This window comes from Salvelinus alpinus, chromosome 8, assembly GCF_045679555.1.
Source record: "Salvelinus alpinus chromosome 8, SLU_Salpinus.1, whole genome shotgun sequence".
NCBI lineage: Eukaryota > Metazoa > Chordata > Actinopteri > Salmoniformes > Salmonidae > Salvelinus > Salvelinus alpinus.
In genome coordinates, this window is record NC_092093.1 from 86,240,114 (window position 1) to 86,252,524 (window position 12,411).

At 42.6% G+C, this 12,411-nt stretch overlaps 1 protein-coding gene across 1 annotated transcript; it reads left to right on the forward strand.

Annotated features, from left to right (window-relative positions):
* Positions 1-1,484: 1,484 nt before the first annotated feature.
* On the forward strand, positions 1,485-7,528 carry LOC139583822 (uncharacterized). Its single transcript, XM_071415349.1, has 5 exons — positions 1,485-1,621; positions 1,795-1,902; positions 2,001-2,279; positions 2,401-2,505; positions 2,618-7,528. Exons 1-5 carry the CDS (start codon positions 1,606-1,608, stop codon positions 3,013-3,015), a joined length of 906 nt encoding a protein of 301 aa, XP_071271450.1. The 5' UTR covers positions 1,485-1,605; the 3' UTR covers positions 3,016-7,528.
* The last annotated feature ends 4,883 nt before the right edge of the window (positions 7,529-12,411 follow it).

A 12,411-nucleotide genomic window follows, 5' to 3' on the forward strand; every position in this document is an offset into this window, starting at 1 on the left:
AGTGCACAAGATAACCCCCTGAATATTAAACAAAAATGACACCTATGCCAATTTTAGGGATGTTATGCTCGGCTTGTCATGAACCCAGTGACCAAAGCCTTGAAGAAGTTCTGTGTGAAGCTCCAGAATGTTTTAAAGGATTTTTGGGTACGAGTGAGGGCCCTATGTCTTACATATTCCACCCTGAGGATTCTACGGTAAAGATATTCACAGACAGTGGATCCAAACCCATTTATCAGGCAAAACCTGGGATTTTTTCTCCTGCTCTGGGGATGAGAGAATGGCTAAAGATCAGGCTGGCTCTCTGTAAAATTGAACAGGCTCTGAGTGGTACACAGCTGCCGGGCTATGCGTTGGAAGAACAGGTCTGCGGACGCTGTGATCTGAAAGCTCTAAGAATCGCTTCAATGGACTATGCCCCTAATAACAAAGTGACAATTTTAGCCTGTGAATTTTATGATGGTGCTAATGCTACAAAGTCTGTCAATTCTCCTGTAGCTTCCAGAGCCTGCAAAGATGTCAACTTTTTTATGCCTGTGTTTAGTTTTAAATGGTTGGATTATCCGATTTTCATAACCCTTATGAATAAGCTGGACATTCTCTTCCAAAATGGGGAACAGTTAAAGCGCTGGGCGAGGCTTTCCTTGAGACAGAGTCAAGACCAAAAGGCCCGACGGAGGATCTACCCCTGGAGTGAAAACTTACCAAGTGTTGATGTACCTAGCAAGAGAGCCTTGCCTTTTGAGGGCGAACTCGACACGGACAATGGCGGGTGGTTGCATAAGCCCCCTGGATCTGTAAGAAAGGCATCGTAAAAGACCTTAAGAATGTAAGGATATAAAATGTATGTACTAAATATTTTGAATGAAATAAATGGTTTTAAAATCAGAATCTCACCACGTTATGAACTCTCGCGTTTGTTCACTCTTAGCGCAGTCTGTCCCTGAGAAAAAACTTGCGGAAAAAGCCATGTGCGCGCGTATGTGCGTGAGGGAGTTTTCTTTAGTGGCTGTGTGTGTTTCAAAAACAGAAAAAGTGGGGGCTGGGGTGTGTGTGTTAAAAAAATACCCTTGCATCTGCGCTCAAGGCTCTCTCTCTCTCTCTCTCTCTCTCGCTCTATGCCAGGGGGGTCGTTTGAAACCAAGGTTTACACTAGCCTGCAAAACAGATGCCTACCCCCCAACAATAATATTGTGTCTTACGACTCCTAATCTTAAAGGCCTTTCATAAAACTATTTTTTAGGTGGGCTAAAAAGTCATTCATCCCAGCGATGTCGAGACCACCCCACCCCTGCATCTAGGTGCTAGCACCCCGGAGATTTTAGAAGATCCAAAAGGATCCTAATGTTTAGACACACCCAATACCATGTGTTTGAAATGTGTCAAATATACCATGGGCGGGGGTATAGCCCGAAAAAACGACAAACCCCAAATGCTATGTAAAAATCATTCAGGGGTTTTTCTCTAGGTCGTAGGGTACAAAAGCGCTAGAAACCAGGGGCAATGTTAGCAGCGTTTTAGTTCCGATGCAAACAGCACCTCCAGAAACTCCAAGAATCGTTATCGGACTGAAGCGTTAAAAAGATAATCGGGGAAAACAGTCTAATGGATCTATCGCAAGGTGAGTTCTTGAAATAAATCTTTATATTAGATTTGGTTGTTGTGGGGAATTGTTTGAAAAGCGGGGTATGTTATAGAAATATTAAACAATCATTAGGACCAGTATGCTTACCGTATAACAAGGCAATATTAGCTAAAGTGATTATAGCTTTAATATTGTCGAATGTTTTATAGATTCTGAAGCATTCACGCAGATACTCCGAGGTATAACTGAGCTCGAACCATCCAATGGGGCTCCGGAACAAAGTGCAGACAAACAAACGCCTACCCTGAATTGTAAACGTAAGTAAGCTCCAAGAATTCCATACATAAAAATATTTATACCTTAAAAACAAAAAGTGTGGGCATCTTATATTAAAAGTTATTTTATATGTTTACAGAGGACCTAAAGCCTAGAAGGTTAAACGAGGCCCTATGGAGCCTGAACGGTTTCTGCCAAGCATATGACTACGAGACAATTATCCCCTATGAACCGGATGTTTTTACACACAAGCCACGAACACAGGATTTAAACGGCAGGTCAACTCCCCTGGGACAGGACAACGTTGTCCCCCATATTTCTAAACACCAAAGGATAATTAGTGCTCAGATCCACAGTTCCGCTTCACCCGAACAATTCTACTTGGCCGATATTCACGAGACCTCGTTCCAAGGACAAGGTATGAATCAATTATATATTATTATTTATAGCGTTATTTTATTATTTTTTTATTTATATATTTTTTTTATGCCGGAATATGTTAAAACCAGGCCTTATATTGTTTTTTTTTTTTTTTTCAGGCTCAACATCTACCGAACCTGCAGATGCTGTAATACTGGCTGAACAAAGACATCAGCCCCTGGTTTCAGAACTTCTTCAGAACAGCCCTCGTCAAAAAAGCCGAGGTATTTAATTAATGTATTGTTAATATATAGGCTTATATCTGAAATGTATTTGGCATTTTTAACATATTTTAGGGTTAATAACCTATTTTTGTATGTATTATTTTTATTTCAGACTCCTCACCGGCTTATAAAGACAACACACAAACATCGGAGGATGCCCAGACAAGCATCCCCGAGGAGGCTCCAAAGACACCAGTCAAGAAAACAGCGAAACCTGATGATTTCAAAGATTTAAATGACATTTCTGAGGTAGACGATTTGATGTTCTGTGAAGCTGCCAACCTTCTTGAATCGGCCAATTCTGTGGGGGCAACAGCAGATTCTGAAATAGACCAAGACCGTTTTTTCAAAGCGTTTACCCTGGGTTTAAAATCACGAAAGGCTCTACTCCAGAGGCGCATGTGTATTCTACTCGAGCATCAATACAATCAGGATGTGTCATTCTGGCGTAGCGAGCTACCCCGTATGTTAAAAAACATTAGGGCTAAAACAAGCAAATACCGCCGTTAAAAAACACACATGTAAACACACACACACACATCCTTAATTAGACAAATGGCGCCCCCTATAGACCTAAGTGAGACAATTGAAACCCTCTTAGCCATGATCCCTACAGAGCTCCAAGATATAGTTAACCATATGAATGATTCGGGGGTAATTGACATAATGACAATAGATGAAAATCTATTATCACAGATTCCCTCCGAACTCATAGACATTATTACACGTATGAATGAGTCAGGGCCTTCCGAGGAAAACATGTTATCACAGATTCCCGAAACCATCATATCTCTAATTACCCAGCTTAACGCGAGCCCTAGGTTTAATTCGGCCCCACATACACCTCTAAGACAGCCTTTAACAACATTGTCCGAAGAGTCTGAAAGTCAATATGATGTTTTTGAACAGTTGGACAAATGTCTAGCAAATCTGGAGGGGGGCGGTCTTGAGATCAGTGTACAGAACGAGAGCCCTAGGTTTAATTCGGCACCCCAGACACCTATAAATCAGCCTTTAACACCAATGTCCGAAGAGTCTGAAACCCAATACGATGTTTTTGAACAGTTGGACAATTGCCTAGCAAATCTGGAGGGGGGAGGTCTTGATCGAAGTGTACATGTTTTGCGTCGAAATAAATTCAGCAATATTGAGGTTCGACAGTTTTTCAATTTCGCATGGGGGGGTCAGATTCGGGAATATGCTGTGTTTTACGTAATGCTTATGGACACTTTGAATGAACTGTTAGCTAGGATTAGAGATTATAGCGAACCTAGGGATCTCTTACAGTTGGAAATTTGTGGAGACAGTCTACAGAGCAAGGTATCGCTTATTTTACAGAATGGTGAAGCAGAGCTTGAACAATTTGTTAAACTGCTAGAACGCCTTGTTCAGTCAAATTTAAACGTGCTAGCAGATAGGACCCTCGAACTTGTAGTACAATTAGTACGACAACCACAAGGGGGCGGGGGTCAGAGAAGAAAGCTCGAGAGTTTAATGCAGTCCGAAATCATAAGCAATAAAAGGGCCTATCTCATAAACGTTCCCAATCCAGGTAATAAGCTATGTTTTGCCATAGGTTTGGCCCACTTACTCAGCCCAGGATGTACTGATCAAGCCGCGTTACAAAAAGCTCGAGAGCTACAAACTGCGGTGGGTCTCGGTATACAGGATGCTGTGGCTTTCTCAGACATAGTCAAATTTGAAAACTTTCTGAACATCAAGATTGTGGTTTTGTACCACAGTAGGGCTAATGACGCTCTCCTCAAGTTCCAAAATATACCCGAACCACATCCTAAGACTATGTACTTTTATGTGCAAAATGAGCATTACTATGCCGTAACTAACATCACAGCCTTTTTAGGCGCTCCATATGTCTGTCCAGCCTGTCATACCGGCTACACACGCATGGGGGGGCACTCGTGCCGTTACAACTGTTCAGTATGTCTGGATAAACATTGCCCTATGCAGCCGCTAAACTTGACCCCCTGTGCGGATTGTCACCGCACATGTCGTTCGGCCTACTGTTACGAAAAACACAAAACTGAAACATGGCATCCCAAGGCATGTAAATCTGTAAGCAGTTGTGACATTAACAAGAAATGTCCAAAATGTCATTGCAATTACAACCTTAAAATAGATAGCCCTAAACCTCATGTTTGTGGAATTATACACTGCCCAATCTGTAAAGGTCCTTTGAAAAGCAGAGACGCGGAAGCGGTTCAAGAAGTAACACATGAGTGTTACATTCAGCCCTTGGCTGAAGATGAACATACAGAGAAATATGTGTTTTATGATTTTGAGACAAATCAGCAATCAGGGGTTCATTTGCCTATTTTTGTGTCAACCATGACTTTCAAGGGTGAAAAATGGTCGGCCGAGGGACCCAATTGTGCCCGGCTCTTTCTAAAACATTTTAGAAAAGCCCAGTACAGAAACTTCACGTTTATAGCTCACAATGCTAGAGCCTATGACGCCTATCTGCTTCTGAACCCTTTGATACAGCAAGGCGTGGCCCCCAGTGTCATAGCTCAAGGGAGTAAAATATTATGCTTTGTTGACCCCGCCTTCAAACAGAGATACATTGACAGCTTAAGCTTCTTACCCATGAGATTGGCTCAAATGCCAGAGGCCTTGGGTTTTGAAAACTCTGTCAAAGGCTATTTCCCTCATTTCTTCACATCTGAGGAGAATCTACATTATATAGGATCTTATCCAGCCCCCGAAATGTACGGGTGTGATCAAATGTCTCCCAAAGAGCGGGAGAGATTCTTGACATGGTACGAGACCGTAAGACATGGCACTTTTGATTTCCATAAAGAGATGGAATCATACTGTGACAATGACGTTGTTATACTTCGTGAAGGATGCCTCAGATTCAGAGAAGAGGTAATCAAAGATGCGGGCATTGACCCCTGGAGCTGTACAACTATTGCATCCGCGTGCATGAAAACCTATCGTACACACTATCTAACTCCTGAATCTATAGCTATCCCATCGCCAGACAACTACCGACGCCAATTCAAGGCCTACTCTAGTGGTTCCATTCAATGGTTGGAGTACTTGGCCCAGGATAAAGATATTTTTATCCAACATGCTTTGAATCGGGGGGAGAAGGCTTTTGGGCCTTACCATGTAGATGGATACACACAGATTGACGGGGTTGAGACAGTGTATGAGTACAACGGTTGTTTCTTCCACGGTTGTAAATTATGCTTTGTCCCCCAGGCCTTGTGTGTCCTAACCCAAAAGACTTTTGGGGAAATGTATCAAGAGTTTCAAGACAAACTGAATTCTTTAAAGGCTACTTACGGGTTAAAAGTTGTGGTTTTGTGGGAGCACGAATGGACAGCCCTCAAAAAGGCGGATCCTAGTGTTAAGGCCTTCCTTACCCATTATGACCCTCCAGAGCCCCTGGAACCGCGACAGGCCTTGTTTGGAGGCCGGACCAATGCTTTGACATTGCGTTATGTAGCTCAACCCGACGAGACAATAGGCTATGTAGATTTTACATCCCTATATCCTCATGTAATGAGTTCCTCATTCTATCCTATAGGGCATCCTGAAATTATTCACAGCGACTTTGACGAACCCCAAAATTATTTTGGTTTAATCAAAGCGACTGTCTACCCTCCTAGGGGGCTGTTTATACCTGTGTTGCCTTACAAGGGTCCTAAAGGAAAACTTTTCTTTCCCCTTTGTCGCACATGTTGTGAAAACAACAACCAGGAAAACCCCTGTGATCACTCAGATCAACAAAGAGCCCTGACAGGTGTATGGGTCACTGTAGAATTCTCTAAGGCTTTAGAGAAGGGGTATCGTGTGGCCAAAATCTTTGAAGTGTGGAACTTTTCCAGGAAATCAGACACACTTTTTAAAGAGTACATCAAAACCTTCTTGAGATGCAAGCAGATGGCTTCAGGCTATCCTGCATCGGTCACAGATCAAGAAAGTAAAGATCAGTACATTCAAGACTACCATGACAGAGAAGGCATACTTCTTGACCCTGACAGAATAGAGGTCAACAAAACCAAAAGAAATGTGTCGAAATTGTACTTGAACTCCCTTTGGGGGAAATTAGCGCAGAGATGCAATATGCTAACAACTTCGATCATTAAAGACCCCGAAGAATTTTTGGAATTTGTTTTTTCGGACCAATACGAAATTTCACATTTTTCCTTCTTGAGTCAAGACATTGCCTTGGTGCAATGGAGGCGCCACCAAAAGTGGGTTCTACCCCCGGGTAATGTAAATGTGTTTCTTGCAGCATTTACCACAGCCTATGGCCGACTTGAACTGTACACCCTCATGGAACAGCTTCAGAGGCGGGTTCTTTACCACGACACAGACTCTGTGGTCTATGTAAGCAAACCGGGGGATTGGAACCCCCCACTTAGCAACTATCTTGGGGGTTTAACGAGTGAACTCGAAGAGGGTGACCATATTACAGAATGGTCCTCATGTGGTCCAAAAAGCTATGCTTTTAGGACTAAAGCCAATCACGTGGTGTTGAAAGCCAAAGGCGTGACTCAAAACTATGAAAATGCCCCGCGTGTAAACTTGGAATCAATCACGCGCTTGGTCGAGGGGTTCGTAAAGGACAAGAATAGTGACTTGGAGATTTTGAGCTCCTACAACAAAATAGTGAGGGATAAAAAGGGGTTCCATCTAAGAAACGCACCACTCACTAAAAGATTCAGGGTAGTCTATGACAAGAGACAGCTATTGCCTGACGGTACCACATTGCCCTTTGGCTACTGACTTATGCTACAAGCCCCAGTGTGTCTTAAAGCTTAAGATATTATGACTGCTGTCGAGGGTTTTGACCCCCGTCTACAATTGCCTTTTTCAGCATTAATTGCAGGCCCTTCAAACAGTGGTAAAACTTTTTTTGTAAAAAGTATTTTAGAGAATTCTGAACATGTGTTATCTCAAAAGCCTGACAATATTGTATGGTGTTATTCATGTTACCAACCTCTGTATGATGAATTATTGAAGACAATAAAAATCAAGTTTGTTGAAGGAATACCCGATTCTCTGTCTGATGATGAACTTCTCCCCCCACATGTAAATAATCTGCTGGTTTTGGACGATATGCTATTTGCTGGTAGCGAACACCCCGAAATTGCACGAGCTTTTACCCAATATACTCATCATAGAAACCTGTCCGTGCTTTACTTGGTCCAGAATGTGTTTCACCAAGGTAAAAATAGTCGGACCATTAGCTTGAATGCCAACTACATGGTATTGTTTAAAAATCCTAGAGACAAACTGCAAATTAGCACTCTAGCTCAGCAGATGTACCCTGGACGGAAATCATACTTTATGGAGAGCTATGAGGACGCTACCAAAGAGCCATTTTCTTATTTAATCGTGGATTTAAAAGCAAATACTCCAGAACACCTTAGGCTACGTACAGGGCTGTTTCCGGGGGAGAGGCCTGCTGCATACCTTCCTAAAAAGTAAACGCTATGTCTCTGCGTTTAAAAAGAAACCTCCCCCTCTTGAGAAGGCTAGTTGGGTCTACAGCTAAAGAACGGAAGGCCATCTTGGGTCGCTGTTCTTCAGATCTCATATTAGCCCTATGTGAGATTGCTTTGAATCTTCTCAAAGGACGCATTCCACTCACCCTGAACCAATTGAAAAAATTAAAGAGACAAAAGACCGCGATCAAACTCTTTGCCAATAAAAGGGCCAGTCTTCAAAAGAAAAGACATAGTATACAACAGTCTGGGGGTTTTCTTCTGCCTTTACTAAGTATAGCCGTGCCCTTCATCACCAGCCTTATTGCGGCCAGACGTGGGGGTTGAACACGCGGTGTGATGGCCACTAAAATGTACTTGGTGCCTCAACAAGAGTTGGATAGACTTAAAAAACAAATGCAGGGTCCTGAAAATATCAGACAAACAGCTGAAAATGATTTGGATACGGCCATGAAGGATGTCTTGAACCGAAAAGGATTGAACCCCTATGATAAGATTCAAAAATACACAAACCTAATGCAAAGGTATTTGACTCGGGTAAAACAAGGGGAGAGAGAGACTAGCCATTTAACCCTTTCCCTACCGGACCCTTTAACAGATGTCGAACCTAACGAGAGCCCGGCCCCTGTAAGGCCTGTACCGGCGATCTTACCTAGTGGAGATAATATGTCTGGTGAAGCTCAAATGCCAATTGAAGATAAAGTTATGCATGACCTACTGACACATGTGCCGTTACGTAACAGGAAGAATGTTAAATACATTATGAACAAGATAAAAGACTCAAAGGGGGTAGCTGCTTGGAACGACTCTGGAGAGTTTATCCTTCAGGGCTCTGTGGTTAGGGGGTCCCATATGCAGGACTTGCTTAAAAGTACCACGGCTGCCCACAAGGTTGCTGAGGACCGAAGGCCTCCAGGATGGCGTCAGTTTCTTAAGGCCCTGGCAATCCTCAACATTCCCCTCTCGGGTGTACCCAACCATAAGCTTCGTCAACAGATTCAAGCTTTAAAACAAAAGCCTTCAACGAGATACAGCACCCCTAAAGATGACCCAACAACACCTCCACCCTATGAAAACGATGATGATAACTCATTTACTCCCCTGAACGTCTCAGGACCTTTTCCTAATCCCGATCTCTCGGGGTGGTTAGCCTTTTGAAAATGACTTTTGAATGACTATGATTAAATTCAATAAAAAAAAATATTTGAAAAAATAAGCATTTTAACATTTGTGACATTCTTGAAACATATGACGTGAGCATACGCCTTGATTACGCGTTCTTAAAGGACACACATTTGAACACTTTTGATATTTTCTAACAAAACAAGCTACAAGGTTATCATTACTTCTTAAATCATCCTTATAAAGAGACATTACATCTTCAAAAGAAACTCCCCGGGCTCTTTGGCACAGGTAAAATACACAGTGGTGACCGCATGTAGTGGAAAGGTTATCTTGCACTTGTTTGATGTTGTAGTAGATCTTTGAACCGTTTAGGGTCAAAAAATCTTTAATAGATTTAGGGAAATGGGAAAAACCGGGGGGAAAGCCATAGGAATCAAAAAAAGTTGAGATTTTTCTTCCACCTTCCTGTTCTAATGTCATAGCTAGCCAATGTTCACCCGGCATGTGTTTAGGATGGGTATTGACAATAAACATTGCAGGCCTCTCAGGCCATATCTCAATAGGTAATTCATCACAAGCCAACACTCCACAAAATTGTTTTCCAATCAAGCGGCTCATGAGCCCGTCCAACTCTTGGGTATTCATGTCTTTGTTCAAAGGTCCTTAATAATAATCCACTAAGACCTGTCTTCGGGCATTCACTTCCAAGATTGAATCAGAGCATGCGTAAACAATCATGCTAACTGTACAGGCTAAAGGTGTACGGAAACGCATTTCCAGCCTGAGGTTCCCTTGGGACACCACAGACAGATTTCCTGAGGTGTCATCATCAGGGGATAAATTGAAAGCATACAACGTGTAACCCTCTGCAAAATCATTTCTGTCAATAGGTAAAGAGAGATCTTTTAGATGTCGCCCTGTAGCCAGGAATAGATTGTAAAATTCTCGCACAGATATGTTGTTATTAAATTGTGGTTGGAAAGCCTTCGCCGGAACCTGACGTCCGTCCTGACAGAGCGCTACATACTCTGCATTGAAGTGCTGAAAATTAAAGGGGTTTTTATCTAAACTGCCCGTATTAGAGGCGTGATCAACCAGACCTATAACCACATATCTAGGTAAAGGGCCTAGAAATAGGTTTTCTTGACTGCAGATTCTACTGCCCACCGGTATGCTAAAGGTTTTCATGGTAATTCTTTGGAGAGGGTAAAGGGCATTTCCTTTCATCAAAGCATGTGAGTGACCCAGGCGCACGGCCGGAGATACAGATACTTTTTTAATAAAAAGGGTTGCCCCCAACACTTTCAAACTAAAATCCCCGTCTTGGGGAGACATCAGGCAAAAATCATCCTTGGCCCTGGTTAATTTTAATCTTAAATCAACCGAATTTAAGAGTAACCGTTCTTGAAAGAAAATGTCAGAGTGTATAGGGCCTAGCAAATGAAACTCTCGAGATTCGGCGCAGTAGCGAGCTCGTGCCGCTAGTCCTTTGTTTGCACCGGTGGAAGGGTCTGTCGATTCCATAGAGGCTCCTGCAGTATCCTTGCTAAACAGCCCGGCGCTAAATTGGGTTTTGAGAGTGTCTTCGGAGTAGTTTAGTAAACACTCCATGATGGCTCTATAAGGGTATGTAGCGCTGCTTTGACTGATTAGGCGTTCACCCAAAGTCACATCAACTTGGGAGAAAATGGTGGCCAAGGGGTAATTAATGAGACTCACTTTGGCATCGCCTGCAATATTAGACCCATCTCTTTTGGTCACTTTTAGACGTAAATGCACCAAGGTGTTGTTGAGGTCCAGATAGTTGTCACCATGGCCTGGTATGAAAAATTCGATAGGCCCGTTATCGGTAATAGCAGAGAGAGGGGCTATCTCCACATAACTGGATCTATCTATTGAATGCTGCGTTAACGGTGCCGTGAAAAGATCGAGTTCTGTCTTTATAGCTTCAGAGGACATTCGATGTAAAAGAGCCATGTCACTTATTCTTTTAGAAAATACTTCCTAGTATTCTTTTAGCCTGTTTTGGTACAGACCTCCTCACTTTACCCCGTCTTTGACTTACTGAGGTTCTTTTAACAGTTAACCGCCGCTTTTTAGGTGCTGGCCTACGCCTTAAACCAGGGGGTCTCTTTTTTGGCCTTCGAGACAATATCATAAGCCCCGAGCCTTCTTGATGCTCCACCTCTGGTGACGCCCTTCGGGTCATAGCATTGGCTACAACCTCACTTACTATATTTTTAGCCGCTGATTTTAAATGTGGTTTGGCTATGCTGAAGCCTCTCTTCATAAACGGTAAAACCATCCTGAAGAGGTTACGGAATATACCTCCTATCCCCGAACCATACATTGTCGGCGCTCCATGATATCCTGGTAGTCCATTACCCACTTGATCCACATAGTATGAAACATAACGGTTAGGGTCGAGCTGATGGTGCTCCATAACTCTTTTATTTGTATTATGTTTATAAATATAATACAGCTATTATATATGTAGAGAGGTTTTGGTGGGTCTAAAGTGGAGTTTTACAATCGTTTTACCATAAGTAAATTCAATGTTTTCGTTCTGATCCGTTTTAAGCTCAACCAGAATGTTTTCAATATAGTTCTTGCTGACATGTACGTAGTGCGGCTTGTCATAATTGACAGTGACGATGTCCCCATCCTTGCCGTCTATATGAACTGTTCGCAGGAGGGGCACACAGCTGTCTCCGACCCTTTGATAGGTTATGATGTCGGTATAGACAAATATGTTGTAAAAGCCTGCATGTATATCCGCAGGGAATGGGAATAATTTATCGTTCACATACGTCCATTTATTGGGACCCATCCCCAACATGTAGGATAAATTACCGCTGGTCTTTATACCTCCGTTAGCAGGCCCTGAGATTTGTATCCTTTTATGGATTGGATTGTAGAATAGGAATATTTCCATCTTGTTCAGGGTTAGGTGTTCATTCAACTCTGAGACGATCCTGTCGACGGTTCTATAGAAACCTTTTTTAAGCTTAATAAGTTTCGCAGGTTCCGATAACCTTTTGCAATAAAAATCACGGTCCTTAGCTTTGATATTATACCAACTATGGGGGTATGTAATCTCGCTGAGACCTACTTCCCAAGCCTCTGATAACTCTATAGGCTTTGGAAAATTGGTTGTATACTTCGAACTCTGATTATTACGATATATCTGTGCCGACGCATTACTGGGGAGAGTCAGGTAGAAGCCGCTGTGTTCCATGATGCCCAACTGTGTACACGCGAATGATGCGCTAGTTATCATGACTAGGGGTTTAAATTAATC

Bases quoted from the DNA above. Each gene is read 5' to 3' on its own strand.
- LOC139583822 (XM_071415349.1), top strand. The intron at 2,280-2,400 runs GTATGAATCAAT...TTTTTTTTTCAG, and splicing joins GACCTCGTTCCAAGGACAAG to GCTCAACATCTACCGAACCT. The intron at 2,506-2,617 runs GTATTTAATTAA...TTTTTATTTCAG, and splicing joins CCCTCGTCAAAAAAGCCGAG to ACTCCTCACCGGCTTATAAA.